We start from the raw sequence: 24,350 nt of genomic DNA on the forward strand, positions 1-24,350 counted from the left end.
CACACACAGACGATAAAGCACGCACAGAAGAGGGTAGAAAGGAGACAAATCCGAACTGAACCGAAGCGGAACCGAACAATCAACGCAACAACAACGACGGAGCCGACCTAGAATCAAAGAGAAGGAAACGAAGGTGCCACATCAGTACCATACAGCGGCCAATTCGAAAAACATCAAGCAAAAGGTAATTCTCTTTCTTTTTTTTCGATCTAGGGACTTAGGGTTTGTATTTGGGAATTTCGAGTGTGGAAACGAGTATAGGAAGAAGAGTAGAGGAGATTGGAACAAAAAAATTTGAAAAAAATAATAAAATAAGTTTTTAGCGGCGGCGCCGCCACCTAAGGTGGTCGGCCCGCCGCGTCGGACCATCCCATCTCGTCGGAGAAGAAAACATTGAGGGAGGAGAGAGAACAGAGAAGAAATAAGAAAAGAGGAGGAAGAGAGAGATATGCATGTGAGAAATGAGTGAAAACCGGTTTCACAACATATATATACTCCGTCTGAACCGGTTCGGTTCTCCTGGACCCAAACCAGGCTTGAACCGGACCGGTCTAAGCCAGTCCAGACAGCCCAGCGTCCCAGTAGTCCTCTAGGCCCAATTCCGTTCTTGTTCTGTTTCTGCACCCCTGCCTGCTGCACGCACCCCCCCTTTTGCATCATTTTGTATTATATTCATGCATTTTTAATTTCTCTTGCATTTTTTAATTTCTTTTGCTTTTTATTACTCTTATATCTATTAGGTTAGGTTACGTATTTAAAATTCATTTATTTATTGCATACATGTTTTTTTTGTCGTTTATTTCTTACCACACGGAACTTAGAATGTATATGTAGGCTCGATGTAAATGATTCATGCATGTTTATTTTTTCGCATATTTTAGAATGTATAAATTAGGCCTTAATGTAATTTATTTATATTTTTCTCGCAGACCATAGCATGTATAATAGGTTTTTTTGTAATAGATTAGGTGCATGTGTGCGTGAGTGGGTGTATGTTTACTTTTATGCTTGGTAGTTTAGGTAAAGGCCCTTATGGTGGTCCAACGCCACCATGAGGTCCCTACGCTTTTATTTCCTTATGCTCCGTTAGTTTAATTTTATTCTAGTTATTCAAAAACAACAAAAACATGCAAATAGTCCAAAAATCACAAAAATATTTTCTTAAATAAACCTTGATCCTACATCAAGTGACGTCTTTTTTATTTTATTTTCTTAATCAAATATCAATCAATTTAATTTTATTTTGAGTCCATTTTCTTTAATATAAAAAACACAAACAAATACTCATTTGCCACTTGGCTTTTCATTTTAAAACCTTTTTCAAACTAATAAAAAACACTCAACCAATCAAACGTCAATTTTTACCCCGAACTACGAGGTTTTGATCCCTCACGGGTACGTAGGCAGAGGACACTCGTCCTTCCAAATCAATAAAATGTAGATAATTAGGTCTTTCATTTTTATCATTTCAAACTCCATATTTTTTCAAAACAAGCAAGTTATAGCACATTAATTAAATGAAACCAAGAGGTTCCCGTAGAGTACTACGGACATAAAGGGTGCTAATACCTTCCCTTTATGTAACTAACCCCCGAACCCTAAATCTTTTCAAAATGGGGTAGTTTGAACTTTTTTTCCCTTTTCTAAAAAAATTAAATGTTCAGTCGTGAAATAAGTTAGTGAGTCAAAAGCTAATCAAATAGCCTTGATCTCCGAAAAATGACGCGACAGAAATGGCGACTTCACTGGGGAATGTCCTAAGAGGGTTGAGCCTAACTTGGTCTTGTTTAATTTTTGTGCTATAACTTGCTTAAAAAATCAAAAATATAAGATGGAAATACCTGTATATATATGTTCTCCCTTCTCCTTCTTTCTCCCTTCTTTTAACGTGAGTGGTGAGATAAGTCCTAACCCGGACTTGAGAGAAATATAAGATAGGACGGGGTATAATCATAGTGTCATACCAAGAGCATTCTTGGACCATGTGCACATGTGGTAACCCTACTCGGTGGAGGCCTCGCGGAAGGTAGTACTCTTGTTGTCATGAGCATTCATGTCGACGTTATTACTTTCAATGTGAGTGTCCGTCGAAGCCGTGGACCTTAGTAACCCTTAACCCATCTTGGCCTTTTTAGGACGTAGTGCGGTGGCTAAACCAAGAGCATTCTTGATTTTAGTTGTCACGCGATACTACGCTCAAACTAGACTACCTTATGGATGTTATTGGACTAGGAGCATTCCTATACACCGATATATTCATAAGATTAGTTGTAATTTGGGAACTTGGTAGAACCTTTGTTACAATTACAAATGAAACCATAGTCCTTACCTAATGACGTTGTTACCCTTGACTCCAACATGTGACTTAACCTCACCATAATTTCACCATTTGTGTTAGCATAATCATGCATACATGCATTCATTCATAAAACAAATTCTTTTTCTCATTAAAAAAAATATATCGAAGGACTTAAACAAGTTTTTTTGTAAACATTGTAGATATGACTACTAGGAGTATTAAGAAGTATAGCTTCCAAAGCCAAGATCTGGAAAGCTTGAGGAGTTTAGGAGATGTCATCACCAATCCAGCAGGTTTTCAGTCTCACCATGGGAAGTTGCTCAAGATTCTCAACACAAAGTTCGACGAAGGGATCCTCAAGACTTTGGTCCAATTTTATGATCCTCTCCTCCACTGCTTCACCTTCCCGGACTACCAGCTTGTCCCCACCCTTGAAGAGTATTCCTACTTGGTCGGCTTACCAATACTTGACAAAATACCTTTCAGCGGTCTCGAGGGGGCCCCTAAGGCATCAGATATTGCAAAAGCCCTTCACCTCAAGATATCCGACATAACTGATAACCTCACTACCAAAGGGAAAGAGAAAATCCAGGGGCTAACTTCCAAATTCCTAATCAGTAAAGCCAACATTTTTGCTACATCAAAGAATACCCTTGCTTTCGAATCTATCCTGGCCTTGCTCATCTATGGCCTTGTGCTTTTCCCCAACGTTAATGGTTTTGTCGATGCTAATGCCATCCAAATTTTCCTCACCAAAAACCCTGTCCCTACTCTCCTTGCTGATACTTACCACTCCATCCACCATAGAACCGATAAGCAGGGCGGAACCATTCTTTGCTGTGCACCTTTACTCTATAGGTGGTACATCTCACACCTACCTCAATTCTACCTCTCCAAAGACAAAGCTATATACTCAGAGAAAATCATGTCCCTTGCTCCAGCCGATGTAGTTTGGTACAACCCAGCTTACGACACCGGAACCATCATTGACTCATGTGGAGACTTCGGTAATGTGCCTCTCCTCGGTATTCATGGGGGAATCAGCTACAACCCTATCCTAGCTAGACGACAGTTCGGGTATCCTATGAAAGAAAAGCCTTGCAACATTGCACTTGAGGGCACATTCTATCTCAACCTCACCGATAGTAAAGGTATGAGAGACCAGTTCGTGAAAGCTTGGCGTACCATCCGCAGAAAAAACAGCAATCAATTAGGGGATAAGTCAGACCTCACTTATGAAACCTATACCCAATGGGTTATCGACAGAGCTGCTAAGCATAGGATGCCTTACCCTCTACCGAGGTACTTGTCATCAACTACCCCAGAACTACCTTTACCCTTACCCCTCAGTACCCAAGAGAAGTACCAGGAGAAAATGGCTGACTTAAACCGTGTGTGTACTACTTGGAAAAGGAAGTATGAAGAAGCTATGTCTGAAGTAGGGGATAAAGATGTGGAAATACTGCAACTCAAGCATGAGCTCCTTAACAAAGAGCGACAATTGATCGAGAAAAATGCTCAGATCCAAGCCCAAAGTGCGACGCTTGCGCAATTTATCAGCAAGAAGGAGTGCATGGATTTCTTCGCAGGGGCGCACCCAGATTTTGAGGAGTAGTCTACTACAAGAACTCAAGAGTTTCCCAGATGTTTCACCACTTTATGTTATTTTTTAGCTTTTGTGATGAACTTTGGAGTCTATCCCTTGGCTCAGTTTTGTTAGAAGGGAATTATCTTATAATACTTTAATTGCTCAATGAATTTTTCAATTATGATGTTTACAAATTTGCTTTTATAAGTCCTTCGATAAAAAAAAAGTGTCTATTTTTGCATAAGCATCATGCATCATTTTGCATATCATAATCTCAATTCCGAGTCTCACAAATTTTCCTTTTTTATAAAAAGGTCAACCCGTGTCACAAAGTGGTCCGACTGTTCTCATCCAAAGTCGACTCGCAGCTACAACACTCGTGCAAACAAAAAGAGTGAACGTATCAATTTGAACAAGAGATCACAACGCTCCAGGCCGAATCAAAGCAGCCGCAGTTCCAGCAAGGGCCCGAACGCCAACATCAACAACAGCCTCGACAACAGGCTCCAAAGATGCAGTTTGACCCAATCCCAATGACGTATGCGGAGCTGCTTCCCATCTTGCTAATGAAGAACCTTGTTCAAACTAGAAAGCCTCCCCGAGTGCCCGACGAGTTGCCGGTTGGGTATCAACTTGACCTCTCCTGTGCCTTTCATCAAGGAGCACCCGGCCATGACATTGAGCACTGTCTCTCTTTGAAGATTGAAGTCCAGAAGCTGATTGAAGCCAATATATTGCTCTTCGAAGATTGAATTCGGACTTGCAAGCCACATTTGGGTCGTTTTTGATGTTCCTTCTACTACTTATCTGTTCAAATAATGCGTTGGTTTGTTGTTTGCTGCTTTTCAAAAAAAACCCTTTCGTTCTGCCCGAGACGAAAGTGAACTGGTGTAGGGCTTTTTGCTTTAAGCATTTTCATCATTAATAAAAAGGTCGTTTTGATCCCGACTTTGTTTTTTATTTTGTGCTTTGTTCTGGAAAAATGGTAATACAAAAAACCAAAAAAATATAATCATTCTCAAATATCTGCATAATCATAACTTACACTTGTCAAAATCAATAATCAAATCATGCATTAATAAACCCGTTGAACACGTTAACCATGTACTCTCTTCCAACTTTGAGTTCCCTGTGTCCAAAGCTGAAGAAGGGAATGAAGAGATTCCCGACGAGATCTCTCACATATTGGGGCATCTTAGCCATTGAAGCTGCAAACAAAATATCAAGGAGATTGTCCAGAAGATGACATTCAATTACAAAGACTGGATCGGCGTGCTACCATTCGCTTTGCTCAAATATCATACTTCAGTACACATTTTAACAGGGGCAGCCCCCCCTCCTTCCCCAATATTCAACATGGAGGTCGTGCTTCCCGTGGAGGTCAAAGTCCCATTAATAAGAGTTCTGCTAAAGTCCAAGCTTGATCAAATTTAAACGCATGACGACCTTGTACAAATATATCAAAAGAGGTTTGAAACAAGCTTCTAACAAAAAGGTTTGTCCCCATGAATTTCAAGAATGGAACTTTGTACTACCTTCCAATCAGACTCCAAGGGGCAAGTGGACGACTATGAAGGCTCGTGTGCAATGACTCTTGTGACTACAGATGTTGACAAGCTAGCACGTCCTGCGAACGCCGATGCAGTCAAGAAATACTTTGTCAAAAATACAAAAAAATAACAGCTCGATAGGTCGCAAATCTTAAAAAGTGGCCTAGGCAAAAATGAGCGTCTCGGTGGACTGAAAACCCGAAAGGGCGGTCCAGGCAAAATTAGAGACATGAACAAAAATGATTATCCTGATAGATTGAAACCCAAAAGGGCAATCTATGCAAAAGTTAAGGATCATGACAGGTAACTGCATCAGTCAGCACAGTCCACTTGGGGCATCCAGTCGTCAAAAGAACCTCTGATTCGAAGCATCTGCAGATCAAAGACTCGGAACTGGGGCATTCAAAGTTGTTAGGGAGTATAACGGTTATTGTGTTCAATGTACCTTCCCATATATTTACCATTTTCCAAATTTTTCAAAGATCCGTGGAGCCATGCCATTGGTAGGCCACCACTCAATTCATCAAATTCGAGCCTGTGCCCATTTATTTGGAACTCTCATTTATTCTATTTGCAAAATTTCTTCTATTTTTGATGGCAATACTTGAAGCAAAAATTTTCAGAATACAAAAACTTTTTTTTACATCTTTTGAAAAGTGTGAACAACAAACACACTCTCTTTGAACTCATGAGTAGTTGAAGCGTACATCAACATCACCCTCGAAAACGGTCACATTCCGAAAGAGAAACATGGCTAAGCACAATGAAGAGGACCTCTGCTTCGAGCAAGATGCTTTCACAGTCAAAAAAAAATACAAAAAAAAAATATACAAAAATAAATGCTCGCTAAGTTGAAAACCTGAAAAGGCGGCTTAGGCAATAGAGAGCGTCCCGGTGGACTGAAAACCCGAAAGGGCGGTCCAGGCAAAAATTAGGGGCACAAAAAAGGAATATACTCCCGGTGGACTGAAAACCCGAAAGGGCGGTCCAGGCAAAAGTTAGGGATTTTCAAAGAAAATACAAAAATGACTGTCGAAGCATGACAAGGGAAAAGCATTCCACGCTGATTTACAAATGGCGACTTCTTCCAGGCTGTTGGTTAAACAATGGGCTTTCTCCCCAAGATTCATCAGTCGCTATTCATCAGTTGCTACCTTGTGTCAGGTTTTACACCGTCAATGGCTCAATTTGTTCACAATAATATCATCTCCAAGGAAGTTTGCCGAGTGTTTGTACTGCGATGTCAGTCCGCCTCCCATCCTACATATTTTATCTCGTTTCATCGAGTCGTCTGTCATATATAGTTCATACAATCATACAAGTTACATTCATACATCCATACAATCATACATTTATACAATTATACATAAATACTTTCGCTTATTCATACATTCATACATATCAATTCATACATGATTGCATTAGTCACCAAAATCTTGTTTCGGTCATGTCTTTTCAATTTGGTCTCTATTTATCATTGTGTCAAGCCGCAAGTTTACCTTCTCATCATCAAAAGTGTCATCCCCAATGTGTCTGGTCAAGAGATGTCACCCGTCAGTGTCAAGTGGCAAGTCCTAAACAACGGACAGCTTGAGTTTACCTTTATCTTGTTTCAAGTGGCAAGTCCTAAACAATGGACAGCTTGAGTCTACCTTTATCTTATGTCAAGTGGCAAGTCCTAAACAACGGACAGCTTGAGTTTACCGTTACCTTGTTTCAAGTGGCAAGTCCTAAACAACGGACAGCTTGAATCCACCTTTATCTTGTTTCAAGTGGCAAGTCCTAAACAACGGACAGCTTGAGTCTATTTTTATCATGTTTCAAGTGGCAAGTCCTAAACAACGGACAGCTTGAGTCTATTTTTATCCAATGTCAAGTGGCAAGTCCTAAACAACGGACAGCTTGAGTCTGCTTGAGTCTATTTTTATCTTGTTTCAAGTGGCAAGTCCTAAACAACGGACAGCTTGAGTTTACCTTTATCTTGTTTCAAGTGGCAAGTCCTAAACAATGGACAGCTTGAGTCTACCTTTATCTTGTGTCAAGTGGCAAGTCCTAAACAACGGACAGCTTGAGTCTATTTTTATCCAATGTCAAGTGGCAAGTCCTAAACAACGGACAGCTTGAGTCTATTTTTATCATGTTTCAAGTGGCGAGTCCTAAACAACGGACAGCTTGAGTCTATTTTTATCTTGTTTCAAGTGGCAAGTCCTAAACAACGGACAGCTTGAGTTTACCTTTATCTTGTTTCAAGTGGCAAGTCCTAAACAATGGACAGCTTGAGTCTACCTTTATCTTATGTCAAGTGGCAAGTCCTAAACAACGGACAGCTTGAGTTTACCGTTACCTTGTTTCAAGTGGCAAGTCCTAAACAACGGACAGCTTGAGTCCACCTTTATCTTGTTTCAAGTGGCAAGTCCTAAACAACGGACAGCTTGAGTCCACCTTTATCTTGTTTCAAGTGGCGAGTCCTAAACAACGGGCAGCTTGAGTTTACCTTTATCTTGTTTCAAGTGGCAAGTCCTAAACAACAGACAGCTTGAGTCTTTTTTATCTTGTTTCAAGCTGCCAGTCCTAAACAACGGACCGCTTGAGTTTACCTTTCGTCATGTTTTAGTTTGGAATCACATCTTATTTTTCTCCAGTGTCATCCTCAGTACGTCTGGTCAAGAGTTGTCACTAAAAAGTTTCCTTTCATTTGTCTTCATACCAAACCAATACGGTAGTATACAATCTTTCCCCAGTGAAACTACATTCTCCCTAGCGGAGTCGGATCCCATTCTTCAACGAATTTGGTTATCCCGTCGTTGTTTCTTGCCTCAGTCAAGTCAACCTTGTCGTCCTACATCCATACAAGCATTTCACGAGCATTCATAGCATCTTAGGTCCAAAATTGGTGTACTTTGTATTTAAGTCTCTTCGCTCCGTCAAATCAAAGATTCCATCTTCAAATCTCCGGACGAAGAAACTTAAATAGGGGCATCTGTCATACCCCAATTTTTGACCTAAGATACCACTGACACGCGTCGTTTAACCCTGAGTAATCTCCGACTTTTCAGTAAAAAAAATTCGACAGAGAGGTATTTTAAAATACCTCATGTTTTGTCCGAGTCGGGCCCTCTTCTCTCTTTTTCTTTTTTAGTCCTTATTTCCATCTTTTATTTTCTTTTTTTAATCAATTAATTTCAATTAGTCTATTTTTATTTTAATTAGTCATTCATTTCTTTTTTAATTAATTACTTCTTTTTTCAAGATAAGTCAAAAATCCCAAAAAAATATGCATAGTTATCTTTTCTTTATTATTATTATTATTATTATTATTATTATTTATTTTTTATTATGTGATAAGTTCAAATCGTCCAAAAAATGCAAGTTGTCACAAGTTCATACGCGTTCATCAATCAATCCGAATCCAGTCCAAAACGTTTCTTCAATCCATGTCCAAGTTCATTCACGTTTTGCTCCTCATCCCAATCCATGCGCGTTTCCTTTCTTTCCTCCCCAAGTTACTGAATTTCTGCTCATTCTCAACAAACCCAAGCATCAGGATCTTCACTATAAATTGGAACCTGCACACACAGTCAAGGGGGACCGAAATTGAACCCATTAACCTGCATAAAGTCAAATTGCAAAACAGCAAAAACGATCCCATTCAATAACATCACAAAAACCTTAACACTACCTCAAATCCAATCCTCATCAACCGAAACAATCACATAACCGCCACACATCCATTAACCAAAACCCATCGCACATCAGTTTCACAACATATTCACTTGCAACAGAGGCACGCATAACACATTCAGAGGGGCCGAAATTCACATCACACCAATTCACGGCCAATCGCAACACATAGACCTGCACAAAAACAACTAGCAGAACTGCGATACACCATTCACCCAATTTCAAACACAATTTCAATCAACCCATTTTCACACAAACACAACCCCAAACCAATCAAAATCCCAATCGTACAAACCTAATAACTCAAAACCCAATTCCATCGACACAACATCAAATCCTCAGCAGCCAATTTCAGATCGTCGACGACAACAACGTCATTCCAATCGTCACTCACACAACCGAATACCAAACCCACACCCTCTCTCCAAGCCGATTCATCAGAGTCAAACAATCACACACACACACAGACGATAAAGCACGCACAGAAGAGGGTAGAAAGGAGACAAATCCGAACTGAACCGAAGCGGAACCGAACAATCAACGCAACAACAACGACGGAGCCGACCTAGAATCAAAGAGAAGGAAACGAAGGTGCCACATCAGTACCATACAGCGGCCAATTCGAAAAACATCAAGCAAAAGGTAATTCTCTTTCTTTTTTTTCGATCTAGGGACTTAGGGTTTGTATTTGGGAATTTCGAGTGTGGAAACGAGTATAGGAAGAAGAGTAGAGGAGATTGGAACAAAAAAATTTGAAAAAAATAATAAAATAAGTTTTTAGCGGCGGCGCCGCCACCTAAGGTGGTCGGCCCGCCGCGTCGGACCATCCCATCTCGTCGGAGAAGAAAACATTGAGGGAGGAGAGAGAACAGAGAAGAAATAAGAAAAGAGGAGGAAGAGAGAGATATGCATGTGAGAAATGAGTGAAAACCGGTTTCACAACATATATATACTCCGTCTGAACCGGTTCGGTTCTCCTGGACCCAAACCAGGCTTGAACCGGACCGGTCTAAGCCAGTCCAGACAGCCCAGCGTCCCAGTAGTCCTCTAGGCCCAATTCCGTTCTTGTTCTGTTTCTGCACCCCTGCCTGCTGCACGCACCCCCCCTTTTGCATCATTTTGTATTATATTCATGCATTTTTAATTTCTCTTGCATTTTTTAATTTCTTTTGCTTTTTATTACTCTTATATCTATTAGGTTAGGTTACGTATTTAAAATTCATTTATTTATTGCATACATGTTTTTTTTGTCGTTTATTTCTTACCACACGGAACTTAGAATGTATATGTAGGCTCGATGTAAATGATTCATGCATGTTTATTTTTTCGCATATTTTAGAATGTATAAATTAGGCCTTAATGTAATTTATTTATATTTTTCTCGCAGACCATAGCATGTATAATAGGTTTTTTTGTAATAGATTAGGTGCATGTGTGCGTGAGTGGGTGTATGTTTACTTTTATGCTTGGTAGTTTAGGTAAAGGCCCTTATGGTGGTCCAACGCCACCATGAGGTCCCTACGCTTTTATTTCCTTATGCTCCGTTAGTTTAATTTTATTCTAGTTATTCAAAAACAACAAAAACATGCAAATAGTCCAAAAATCACAAAAATATTTTCTTAAATAAACCTTGATCCTACATCAAGTGACGTCTTTTTTATTTTATTTTCTTAATCAAATATCAATCAATTTAATTTTATTTTGAGTCCATTTTCTTTAATATAAAAAACACAAACAAATACTCATTTGCCACTTGGCTTTTCATTTTAAAACCTTTTTCAAACTAATAAAAAACACTCAACCAATCAAACGTCAATTTTTACCCCGAACTACGAGGTTTTGATCCCTCACGGGTACGTAGGCAGAGGACACTCGTCCTTCCAAATCAATAAAATGTAGATAATTAGGTCTTTCATTTTTATCATTTCAAACTCCATATTTTTTCAAAACAAGCAAGTTATAGCACATTAATTAAATGAAACCAAGAGGTTCCCGTAGAGTACTACGGACATAAAGGGTGCTAATACCTTCCCTTTATGTAACTAACCCCCGAACCCTAAATCTTTTCAAAATGGGGTAGTTTGAACTTTTTTTCCCTTTTCTAAAAAAATTAAATGTTCAGTCGTGAAATAAGTTAGTGAGTCAAAAGCTAATCAAATAGCCTTGATCTCCGAAAAATGACGCGACATTGGCCAACGGTTGTTAACTGCCGGCGCTTTACCCAACGGTTGTTAACTGCCACTGGGGGCATTTTAGTATTTTACTTGTGTCAATATGAAGTTTTCATTGTCAGAAAAGCAATTTTCTTTTTTTTTTTAATCATTGGTTACTATGGGAACTCGTCTAGAGGAGGCTGTCAGAGAAGGTATCATTGTTCTTGAAAAAGGTGAGTCCACAGCTAGCACGCCAAAGAAGTATGGTAATGGCCACCATAAGAAGAAAGAATCCGAAGTCGGGATGGTATATGGTAACCAGGCTACAGCTGCTGCTCAGTTACCTCTGCCCTACCAATATATGTAGTACTCTCAACATCCTTTCTTCCCACCATTCTACCAGCAATATCCTCTGCCACCAGGTCAACCACCAGTGCCCGTTAATGCCATTGCTCAGCAGGTACAACAACAGCCTCCTGCTCAATAGCAACAGCAGTAACAACAGAGTCCTCGGCCCAAGACTTATTTCCACCAATACCAATGCGGTATGCTGATCTGCTCCCAAATCTACTCGCTAAGGGCCACTGCGTGACTAGACCAGGCAAGCCTCCGCCTACGCCATTGCCTCCCAGGTTCCGACAGGATCTCACATGTGAATTCCATCAGGGCGCTCAAGGCCACGATGTGGAAGGTTGATATGCTCTGAAGTACGTTGTAAAGGATTTGATAGACAGGGGACGGTTGACTTTTGAAAATAGTGTTCCTCATGTTCTTGACAATCCACTTCCAAACCATGCTGCCATTAACATGATCGAGGCCTTCGAAGGAGTTTGTGTCCCTCGAGAGGCTCCCACTTTAGATGTCTGTAATGTTGCTACTCCTCTGGTGCCGCTACATGTCAAACTTTGCCAAGCTTCTTTGTTTAATCACGATCATGCTTCTTGTCCAGAATGTCTTCAAAATCCCATGGGTTGTTGTGTGGTGCAGGATGATATACAAAGCCTAATGGATGATAAACACTTGATTACCAGTGATGTTTGTGTGATTGTGCCAGTGTTTCATGATTCTCCTACTGTGAGTGGGCCCCAGGCAAAGAATGTTGAACCCTTAGTAATCAGGTTACCTGGCCCGGTATCTTATGCTTCTACTAAGGCAATCCCTTACAAGTATAATGCAACTATGATTGAGAATGGGGTAGAAGTGCCTCTGGTATCCCCAGTTACGGTTGATAACGTTGCTGAAGAAATTACAACTCTGAGAAGCGGAAAGGTCCGTCCACCCTTGTTCCAAAAGAAGGTGGTTACATCTGTTGCCACAGTAACTCCACCAGTTGCTCCTCCTGTTGACAAGAACGCCGACCCATCAGGCCAGTCTATTGAAGAATCTAATCTGGACGAAATTCTGAGGCTTATTAAAAAGAGCGATTATAAGATTGTAGACCAGCTGCTGCAAACAAAGTCAAAAATATCCATCTTGTCTCTGCTCTTGAGCTCAGAAGCTCACAGGAAAGTGTTAATGAAGGTACTGGAACAGGCCTATGTTGATCATGAAGTCTCCGTGGATCAATTCGATGGAATAGTGGGTAACATTACTACTTGCAATAACTTGGGGTTTGGTGATGATGAACTCCCCGAAGAAAGGAAATACCACAACTTAGCTTTGCATATCTCAGTGCACTGTAAGTCTGACATGATATCCAATGTGTTGGTGGACACTGGATCATCCTTAAATGTAATGCCTGAGTCTACACTAAGACAGTTGAGTCATCCTGGACTTTCTCTAAGGGGAAGCAGCTACTTGGTTAAGGCGTTTGACGGATCTCGTAAGGATGTTCTTGGAGAAGTAGATCTGCCAATTACCATTGGTCCTGAGACATTCCAGATCACTTTTCAGGTCATGGATATCAATGCTTCTTACAGTTGTCTCCTCGGAAGACCCTGGATTCACGACGCTGGGGCAGTAACTTCTACTATGCACCAGAAGCTCAAGTTTGTGAGGAATGGTAAGCTTGTCACTATACATGGTGAAGAAGCGTATCTGGTTAGCCAAGTGTCATCTTTCTCTTGTGTTGAAGCAGAGTCCGCTGAAGGGACGTCATTTCAAGGCTTGACTGTTGAAGGTGCAGAGCCCCGGAGAGCTAGTGCTAGTATGGCTTCATTGAAAGACGCCCAGAAAGCTGTTCAAGAAGGGCAAGTTGCTAGCTGGGGCAAAGTGATACAGATCTTGGAGAACAAGCGTAAAGAGGGCCTTGGGTTATCCCCGACCTCAGGCGTTTCAACAGGAACTTTCCATAGTGCTGGGTTTATTAATGCTATTGCTGAAGATGCTGCTGAAAGTAGTTATGTGCCTACGTTTGTTGTACCAGGAGGCACCGTGAGAAATTGGGAGGCCATTGATGTTCCTTTAGTCATGCATGCTTCCATGTAATGTGTCTTGTTACTCATGCTTTTCTTTGTTTTCAAAATAACAATCCTTTCGCTCTGCCCGAGGCGAAAGTGATGACCTTGTAAGGGCATGTTTGTTTCGGCATTGCCGTTATCAATAAAAGTTGTCGTCTTTTCCGCGACTCTTTGTTTTTGTACTTTTTAGTGCCTTTTTCTTGGAAATAATGGTAATGCCAGAAAAAACCAAAACATCTGTATTTTCTTATTAATTTCAAAAATCTGCATGAAAAACATTTTTCTAAAATCATCCCAATCATATTATGCAGATTGAACCATAATAAACCCGTTGAACACAGTGACCCTATGGTTCCTCCAATTTTGGAATTCCCTGTATATAAAGCTGAAGATGAGGAAGATGATGAAGAGATACCGTATGAGATCACTCGACTGCTTGAGCAAGAAAGAAGAGCCATTCAACCTCACCAGGAAGAAATTGAGCTTATCAATCTGGGTACTGAAGAGAACAAGCGAGAGATCAAGGTTGGTGATGCACTTGAGCCAGAAGTGAAAAAGAAGATTACTCAGCTTCTCCGTGATTATCCAGATGTCTTTGCATGGTCCTATGAAGATATGCCGGGTCTAGATCCCAAGATTGTGGAGCATCGGATACCGACAAGACCTGAATGTCCTCCTGTCAAACAGAAATTGAGAAGGTCTCGTCCAGACATGGCTCTTAAGATCAAGGCTGAGGTGCAAAAGCAAATTGATGCGGGTTTCCTCATGACAGCTGAATATCCTGAGTGGATTGCCAACATTGTACCAGTACCAAAGAAAGATGGGAAAGTTCGAATGTGTGTTGATTACAGAGATTTGAATAAAGCCAGTCCGAAAGATAACTTCCCATTGCCTCATATTGATGTGCTCGTTGACAGTACTGCTCAATCCAAAAGTGTTCTCCTTTATGGATGGTTTCTCTGGCTATAACCAGATACGAATGTCGCCTGAAGATAGAGAAAAGACGTCCTTCATCACTCCATGGGGAACATTCTGTTATAAAGTGATGCTGTTTGGCTTGATAAATGTTGGTGCTACCTATCAAAGAGGTATGACTACTCTGTTTCATGATATGATTCACAAAGAGATTGAAGTATATGTTAATGACATGATTGTGAAATCAAGTCATGAAGAGCAACATGTCGTGTATTTGAAAAAGATGTTTGAAAGATTGAGAAAATACAAGCTGCGGTTGAATCCCAACAAATGCACATTTGGTGTAGGATCTGGAAAGTTGCTAGGCTTCATTGTCAGTCAAAGAGGCATTGAAGCTGATCCTGACAAAGTCCGAGCCATCAGAGAGATGTCGGCCCCTCAAACTGAAAAGCAAGTCAAAGGTTTCCTCGGACGCCTGAATTATATTTCAAGATTTATATCTCACATGACTACTACCTGCGGACCAATTTTCAAATTGCTCAGAAAGAATCAGCCTGTTGTATGGAATGATGAATGCAGGGAAGCTTTTGATAGCATTAAAGAATACTTGTTGGAACCACCTATCCTTGTCCCGCCAATGGAAGGAAGGCCTTTGATTATGTATCTATCAGTGTTAGATGAATCCATGGGTTGTGTTCTCGGTCAACAAGACGAGACTGGAAAGAAGGAACATGCTATCTACTATCTGAGCAAGAAGTTCACCGACTGTGAGACTCGGTATACAATGCTTGAAAAGACTTGTTGTGCTTTAGCTTGGGCTTCCAAACGCCTGCGTAATTATATGGTGAATCATACAACTTGGTTGATATCCCGAATGGATCCAATCAAGTACATCTTTGAGAAGCCTGTTCTTACTGGAAAGATTGCACGTTGGCAAATGTTGTTGTCTGAATATGATATTGTGTATAAAGCTCAGAAAGCAATCAAAGGAAGTATCCTTGCTGAGCATCTTGCTTGTCAACCTCTTGATGATTACCAGCCGATCAAGTTTGATTTCCCTGATGAAGAGATTATGTATCTAAAAGCAAAAGACTGTGAAGAACCACTGATCAATGAAGGGCTGGATCCCAATAGCAAATAGGGATTGGTATTTGATGGTGCTGTCAATGCTTATGGTAAAGGGATTGGGGCCATTATTGTAACTCCTCAGGGGCACCACATTCCTTTCACTGCACGAATAACTTTTGAATGCACGAACAACGTGGCTGAATATGAAGCATGCATCTTGGGCATTGAAGAAGCCATTGACATGAGAATCAAACATCTTGATATCTACGGTGATTCCGCGCTTGTCATTAATCAGATAAAAGGTGAATGGGAGACCCATCATGAGAAGCTGATCCCTTACCGTTACTATGCAAGACGTCTGTTGACATACTTTACCAAGGTTGAGTTGCACCATATCCCTCGGGATGAAAACCAGATGGCTGATGCCCTTGCTACGCTGTCTTCCATGTTTCGTGTGAATCACTGGAATGGCGTGCCCGTAATCAAGGTATATCGTCTTGATAGACCCGTTCACGTGTTTACTATTGAAAATATGCCAGATCAGGCTAATGAAGATGTGAATGATGGAAAACCTTGGTATTATAATATCAAACAGTTTTTGCATAATCATGAATATCCACCTGGTGCTTCCAATAGGGATAAAAAGACCCTGAGGAGATGGGCTAGTAGATTCCTTCTGGACGGAGAAATCCTATACAAGAGAAACTATGATATGGTCTTATTGAGATGTGTTGATGAACAAGAAGCTGAGAAATTGATGCACGATGTACATGACGGCACCTTTGGGACCCATGCTACAGTCACACTAAGTCAAGAAAACTATTAAGAGCCGGCTATTACTGGATGACTATGGAGCGTGACTGCTACAGACATGCCAAGAGATGCCACAAATGTCAAGTCTATGCTGACAAGATTCATGTGCCTCCACATGCCCTCAATGTTATATCTTCCCCATGGCCTTTCTCTATGTGGGGCATCGACATGATCGGAAGAATTGAACCAAAAGCTTCAAATGGTCATCGTTTCATTTTAGTGGCAATTGACTACTTCACCAAATGGGTTGATGCTGCTTCCTATGCAAATGTGACCAAGCAAGTGGTAGTGAAGTTTATCAAGAATAACATCATCTGTCGATATGGTATTCCCAACAAGATCATCACTGACAACGGTTCCAATCTGAACAATAACATGATGCAGGCTTTATGTGAAGAATTCAAAATTGAACATCACAACTCTTTTCCTTATAGACCTCAGATGAATGGTGCAGTTGAGGCCGCTAACAAGAATATCAAGAAGATTGTTCAGAAGATGGTAACTACTTACAAAGACTGGCATGAGATGCTACCTTTCGCATTGCATGGTTACCGTACTACGGTGCGCAGTTCAACCGGGGCAACGCCTTTTTCTCTGGTATATGGCATGGAAGCAGTTCTCCCTCTAGAAGTGGAGATTCCATCTCTTCGAGTGATTATGGAAGCAAAATTAATTGAGGCTGAATGGTGTCAAAGTCGGTATGATCAGTTGAATTTAATTGAAGAGAAACGCATGGATGTTATGGCTCATGGACAGTTGTATCAAGTGCGAATGAAGAATGCTTTTGACAAGAAAGTCCGGCCTCGTGAATTCAAGGATGGCGAACTTGTATTGAAAAGAAGGATAAGTCAGCAACCCGACCCAAGGGGCAAGTGGACACCTAACTACGAAGGTCCTTATGTTGTCAAGAAGGCTTTCTCTGGTGGTGCTTTGATCCTCACACACATGGATGGTGTTGAACTTCCGAATCCTGTAAATGCCGGTATAGTCAAGAAATACTTTGTCTAAAAATGTGGAAAGAACAACGTGGTAGGTCGAAAACCCGAAAGGGCGGCCTAGGCAAAAATGCGCTTCCCGGTGGATCGAAAACCCGAAAGGGCGATCCAGGCAAAAGTTAGGGACAAAAAAAATGAATATGAAAAAGCTCGCTGAGATTGCATGCAACTCAGGCAAGAATGAGCATCTCGATGAGCCGAAAACCCGAAAGGGCGGTTCATGCAAAAATGAGATTGATAATAAAAGACAAGTAACTATATCTGGCAAATCACCATCACCCCTTGGGGCATCTGCAGCTGTCAATGATCGTCTTCATCAGAAGCTTCTGTACTTGTGAATTCAAAATTTCTATGAAATATAGTGGTCATCGTGCTCAATGTACCACCAACCAATAAAATTACCATTTTCCAAGCTTTGTAAATCCGTGGAGTTATGTCTTTGGCTGACTTTCACTCTTCTACATCAATTTGAGCCTGTGCTTTTGTTTGAAACTCTATTTTCTTTCTACTTTCAATGATGTGTACATAATATTTTCTTTCTATTTGATAATGTCAATGTCTGAAGCAAACATCTTTGAAAATTGAAAAACCTTTTTCTGTCTATTTTGAAAGCAAACCTGAGTAATTGGGTACACTCCAGTGAAACATGCATGAATAAATGAGTGTCAATGTCTATTTCAATACATGTTACAAGCAGGTGGTTCCCCAGGATGATCTGTGGTCAATGGCAGGAATGAAAAAACAGAATGAAAATGAAAGAAAAATGAAAATAAAAATGAAAAGCTCGCTAAGTTGAAAACCTGAAAGGGCGGCTTAGGCAAAAATGAGCACCCCGCTAATTGACAACCTATGAAGGCAATTCAGGCAAAAATGGGGCAATGAAAAGAATTTATTCCCGGTGAATCGAAAACCCGAAAGGGCGGTTCATGCAAAAATGGGATTGAAGAATGAAAAATGAAAGAATGAAAGAATGAAAAGCATTGACCACAGATGCGAACATCCAATGTTTACCCAACACTGACACGCCTAACAATGGCGACCTGTATCAAAGAATCTTCCAAGGTTCCCTCTTCTGCAGGCTTTGTGTATGTGATATGAGATATTGCCCTCAGCCATGGTTTCGATTCGTCTCAACGACGGTCTCTCCAAAGAGGATTCTGGTGTGTATATGTTATAGCACGAGCCACTAAGTGCCCAATATTCCAATATTTTGTCTGTCTCTGTGAAACTTTCCTGCCAAACTCTAAACCAATCATGCACTTCCAAGCATTCATACATGCATAATCATGCATTTTATGTGCTCATACATTTGATAATATTGTTGTACCATACATACATGTTGCATTTCCAATCTCGATTTCAATTCAACTCAATCTCAATTTCCAATTCAATTCAATTTCAACTCTCAATCCAATGTCTATGTCAATACCATGCCTATGTCTCTGACTATTTTCAACTTTCAATGTCTCTTTCAATGTCAACTTTCAATTCAATTCAAATCAATGCTAATCCACTCTCAATTTGCTTTTGGGCCAACAATAATGGTCATGTCTATCTTCAAATTAAGTCAATGTCAGTCTACCCTCAATTTGTATCTTGTTAAATCAAACCTCCAATGTATCTTGCTATATGTCTTGTTATTGGTCAAGTGGCTAGTTCGATCCAAAGAACAGCTTGTACCTGCTTATATGCCTGTGTTTTCGGTCAAACGACAAGTTCGATCCAAAGAACAGTTTGTACCCGGCTTATGTTTTGCTATCGGTCAAACAACAAGTTCGATCCAAAGAACAGTTTGCACATGCCTATATGTTGTGATAGTGATCAAGCAGCAAGTTCGATCCAAAGAACAGCTTGTATTAGCCTTTTGTCTATGTCTCCAGGCCAAACGGCAAGTTCGATCCAAAGAACAGTTTGTACCTGCCTATCTGTTTGTGTTTTCAATCGAGTAGCAAGTTTGATCCAAAGAACAGCTTGTATCTACCTATATGTCTATGTTTCCGGTCAAGTGACAAGTTCGATCCAAAGAACAACTTGTACCTGTCCTGTATTTCTATTCCCAGTCAAGCAGCGAGTTCAATCGAAAGAACAGCTTGTACTCATCTTCTGTTTGTATTACATGGTCAAGTGGCTAGTTCGATCCAAAGAACAGCTTGTACCTACCTTTTTTCCCCTGGTTTGTCTACCCTGTCAATGTATACCAATATCCCCAGTGATATGACATGACATGCTTTGTAGACTCCAGTTGTTTGTCATGCATTCATAATCGAAATGTTGCATGGCATTCATGTTTTTGAAAATGGGAGAGCGTATTTTTATGTCCAAAAACAGTGCAAATGTTAATATTTAAGTATCTTCGTCCCGTCAAATCAAAGACTTCGTCTCTTGACCCTCCGGACAAAGAAACTTAAATAGGGGCAGCTGTTATACCCTAATTTTGGACCTAAAAATATTTGCTCAAAATATTTTTTCATCTCTGATATGTGTCTAGTACTCTTGAGAGATTGCCAATTTGATATTGTTTACCCTGATATTTCACTATGTTTTAGCTGCATGTTTTACTGCCTTTGTTTTGGAAAATTTTCAATTGTAATATTGTCTATGTTTTCTTGCATTTCAAATCATCCAAAGGGTCTTTCTTGCATTCCAATTTATTTGAAGATTGTCTCTGATCAATTGCATATTTCTCTGCATGTTATTTCAATATTATTTGCAAAATTCATAAAAAAAAGGAGCATTTTAGTCATTTCCAGTGTTAAAACTCTTTTTTCCCTAAAAATTGTCTCTGAGTCTTTTCAATTTGCTTGTATAAACCTTTGCTTTAATTCCATGTCAAAATCCATTTCAAAAATTGTATCTGAGATATTCTTAGTCAGTTTAGTCCCTAGGGGAATTTTGGTCATTTCACATGAAATTTTGACAGAGGGAGGTTACTTTGAAGTATTGGTTTCACTTTACGTTGGTTTCAATTTACATTTTTACCCAATTTTATTTTTAATTGCATTTTAGTCCCTAAAGTCTTATTATTTGCATTTTAGTCCTCTTTTTTTCCTTTCTCATTTCAGTCCTCTAGGTCTTTTCCAATTTACATTTTAGTCCTTTAGTCTTAAAAATTGCAGTCCAGTCCATTTTTTGTTGTTAATTGCAGAACAGTCCTTCAATTTCCAAAAATTGCAAAAAAGGTCCCAAATACTAAAACAAGTCCAAGGCCGAGTTAGTTATAGGTCCCAGTACAGGTGTCACCATATCATTGGTCTCAAGTACACATGGCAGCCTATATAAGGCCATCTCTGCCACCGCCACAAATCATCCCAATCATTCAGTGCCAAATCATCACAAACAGAACCACTTTTTCTCTCTCCATTCAGTTACGATCAAAGCACAAAAATTCCAAGAACACAAAGAAAAAATATCAAACCCTAGAATTCCAAAAAATCAGATTCATCATCGATTTGATGAATTCATTGCGATTCTCAGAGATTCAAGCTTGAATCATCATCATCGAATCACTCTCTCTGCAATTCAAGTCCAAATTCATCACAAACGCAACAAATTAGACGATCACAGAGAGGTTTTGAGGTGAGAAGAAGAAAGATCGAAGCAAAATTGAACCAGTGAAGAAGAAGAAGAGGAAATCACCGATTTATTTTCGGTTCAACGCTTACCAGAGGCTTAAAGAAGATTCACGAAGTCTTTCTTCATCTTTTCGCTCGAATCTCCGTTTAAACTCAGGTAAAAATCACAAAACCTCTTCGTTTTCGTTTTAAGGCCTCATCGAAGACTTGTATGAAAAATTAAACGGTGAATCGAAGTAGATCTGTGAACTTGAGATCGTTTTCTTCAAAAAACTTAAAAAAAAACTTTGAAACTGAAGCTTCAACATGTAGATCTACGAAGATTCATCGTTTATTTGCGAAATCTGAACTCATATTTGAAATCAGCATGAAAAATATGTTAGTTTAGGGTTTTGTTTTGTTTGAAACGGCGAGAGATGGACCTCGCCGGAATCTGGAAGTCACGGCGGATCTGATGAAGATTCCGGCGGAATCATGAAGATTCCGGCCGATCTTCATCTTCTCCGGCCAGTTTCTTCCAGAAACCGGTGAGAAGAAGAGAGCAACGTTGAAGCTAGAGAGGAAGGTGAGTCTTAGAGAGAGGAAGAAGAGGAAAAATGAATTGGACCGGCCTCTGTGTGTTTATATAGAGGCCTGAACCGGTCCGGTTTGTTTCTGGTTCACCTCTTCTCCATCTCAACCGTTGGATCTAGGTTTGATCCAATTGGATCAATCCAACGGTCTCTGTGCTTCCCTGATGATCCAGATTCGTTTTCCTTTGGGCTTGGGCCTTAGGTCCATTTGTTTCTTGCGTCCTTGATATTTTCTTGCTATTTTCATACTGCTGCTTGATGTTTGCACCCCTGTCTTGCCTAAAAATTCAAGATAAATTTCTAAATAAATTTTTATGTGTTTCTTGATACATTCTTGATATCTTTGTGATGTTTTTACATGTTATAACCTGTAAGAAATATAGGTGATGTCTCTTGTCATTTGCTTATTTTCTTTGTTAAAACTTTTGTGAAATCTTGCTATATTTTGGTCATGATACCTTGCTATGTGACATGGATACTTGATATGTGATTGCTTGATGTTCTTACCTCTGAATGTGTGCTTGTTTCTATTGTGTTGTGAGTTTAAATGTTAGTTTCTTGTTTTGCAAGTTATATGAATATTCTAGTGTGAAAATAAGTGTAAAAATATGCCTATGAATATGTCGTAACTCTTGGCTTGATATTTCTTTGTGATTCTCATGTTATGGCTGAAATAAAACCTTTGAAAATTGTCATGATATGGGGATTATAGGTCATATACTTGTTTAGGCTTTATGATAAATTTTAGGCATATTTTTGCCACTTTTATGTTAAGATTTTTGTGACCTTTTGTCAAAGCTTTTTTAGTGTTTCTTTTTGCTTATAATTTCTATTCTATTATGCCTTATGCTACTAACCCTCTCATTTCACGTTTCATGCATTCCATAAGCACCTTCCATCCCTTAGCTTTAGTTTTATTTCTTGCACTTTAATTTCCATGCCAAGGCTTAGCATGTATAACCTAGGAATTTTGTAATTTCTTTTATGCAATTTAAATTCTTGCAAGACCAAAGAATGTAAACTAGGGCATATGTAAAGGACAATGGACTCTAATGATGTACACCGACACAAGCACCGACACATGCACACACATCACATGGATACTTTAGATGTATGTTTAGGGAGTGTATGCTTTAGATCTATGCTTAGGGATCACGATACTTAGAAAATTCTCTTTTCCAAAAAAATATGAACAACTTCACTCAAATAATTTTCCAAAGAAACCTTGGGATCAAGAACCCATTGAATTTTCCCTTTATTTTCTTAAACAAAAACCCTAATGAACTTTAATCATACTTAGACTTCCTTTGCAAAATAACTAATTCCACCTCACATTTTCCAAATCTTATGCCCTTGAGGCCTCTCTCTCCTATTCTTCAAAATTCCATTTTCAAAATTAAAATCAACCAACAAAAACAAAAACATTTTGGAGTTTGATCCCTTAAAAGGGTATGTAGGCAAGAAGTCAAAACTTCTCCAAGTCCAATAAAACAAAATTCAAACACATTCTTCTCCCTCCAATTCTTAACCTAGCAAAACCTTTAGGTGTAAATAACACTTTCAAATAGCATTTAAAAATAAAGCGCGTGCGTAGAAAGTAAAGACGGTTCCTATAGGATACTATAGTCGTTATGGGTGCCTAACACCTTCTCGTAACGAAAACAACTCCCGGACCTCGATTCTCAAGGGTTTTTCTTATTTTTCCCTTCCCAAGAAAAAATGAGATATCAAAGGTTAAAAAGGTTCAAACTTAATCAATGTTTGACACCCGAAAAACCAAGATAAAACATCCACACACTAGTCACTTCACAACAAACACTTCTTATTTCAAACCTGTTCTTGCGAAGTAAGCATAATTCTCAACCCTAGAACCCAAATCATCATCATCATCTTCATCAACGGCATCATCAAGCTCGCAACAAATGTTATCAGAATCTACATCCAACATGCAACAACATCAAAATCAACCAGAAAGGGTTGCTTATCTGATGGCTGGGTCTACCATGGAGCTTAAAAAGTATCAATTGGTCGTACAAGTTGAAAATCCAGTTGATTTCTCATCTCTTTTGCATCATGGGTGTAATATCAAGGGATTTTATAATACTCAAGGCTGGCAGGAGTACTTTAGGATGCTGAATGGTCCTACGTACAAAGCCTTGGTAAGGCATTTTTGGGTAAGAGCATCTATTTTTGACAGAAAAGCAGCAGATGCAGAAGAAAGGGATTTGGTTCTACGCTATCCAGAACTTGCTGGGAAAACAAGAGAAGAAATGATGCTGGAACCCTTCAATAGAACTGAAATCAGATCAACGGTGATGGGAGTTCCCATAAAAATCACTCAGGAGGTGATTGCTTCAGTGATTGGTGTAGAAGCGTCTGGAAAATATTCTAGGATAAAGATTTCATGTTCTAAAGAGAGCTTCTGGAATGACAGTGTAAACATGACTCTCTTCAACTCAACAAAACCAAATAAGTATGCTGACTTGGATATGGTGAAGAAGATACTTCTGAAAATCCAGTATGAGAACTTGCTACCAAAGGGTGGTGGGAATGAACAACCTTTATTGGCTCATAAAGTTTTCATTCACCATCTTATCAAAGGGGAGAAAATCAACCTGCCTAAGTATATCTTCAAATTCATGGAGAATCAGCTTTGGAAGAGTCAGAACAAGAACAGATTCTAGGTACCCTATGGAAGATTGCTTTCTGAAATCTTTCATCAAGGAGGAATAATTGCAGCACTCA

The 24,350-nt window shown here is 39.6% G+C and overlaps 2 protein-coding genes across 2 annotated transcripts; both read left to right on the top strand.

Moving 5' to 3' along the window:
• The first annotated feature begins 438 nt into the window (after nucleotides 1-438).
• LOC146947141 (uncharacterized) lies at nucleotides 439-4,835 on the top strand. Its single transcript, XM_085744802.1, has one exon. The coding sequence runs from the start codon at nucleotides 2,502-2,504 to the stop codon at nucleotides 3,912-3,914; it is 1,413 nt and encodes a 470-aa protein (XP_085600928.1). The 5' UTR covers nucleotides 439-2,501; the 3' UTR covers nucleotides 3,915-4,835.
• Nucleotides 4,836-23,551: 18,716 nt separating this feature from the next.
• On the top strand, nucleotides 23,552-24,289 carry LOC146947142 (uncharacterized). The gene has a single exon (XM_085748393.1). The coding sequence runs from the start codon at nucleotides 23,552-23,554 to the stop codon at nucleotides 24,287-24,289; it is 738 nt and encodes a 245-aa protein (XP_085604519.1).
• Nucleotides 24,290-24,350: the final 61 nt, after the last annotated feature.

Source organism: Medicago sativa, chromosome 2, assembly GCF_051527215.1.
Source record: "Medicago sativa cultivar Bolivia chromosome 2, Bolivia_mono, whole genome shotgun sequence".
In the NCBI taxonomy this organism is placed as follows: Eukaryota; Viridiplantae; Streptophyta; class Magnoliopsida; order Fabales; family Fabaceae; genus Medicago; species Medicago sativa.

Coding starts and splice junctions, on each gene's coding strand:
- LOC146947141 (XM_085744802.1), top strand. CDS start 2,502: ATGACTACTAGGAGTATTAAGAAGTATAGCTTCCAAAGCCAAGATCTG.
- LOC146947142 (XM_085748393.1), top strand. CDS start 23,552: ATGCAACAACATCAAAATCAACCAGAAAGGGTTGCTTATCTGATGGCT.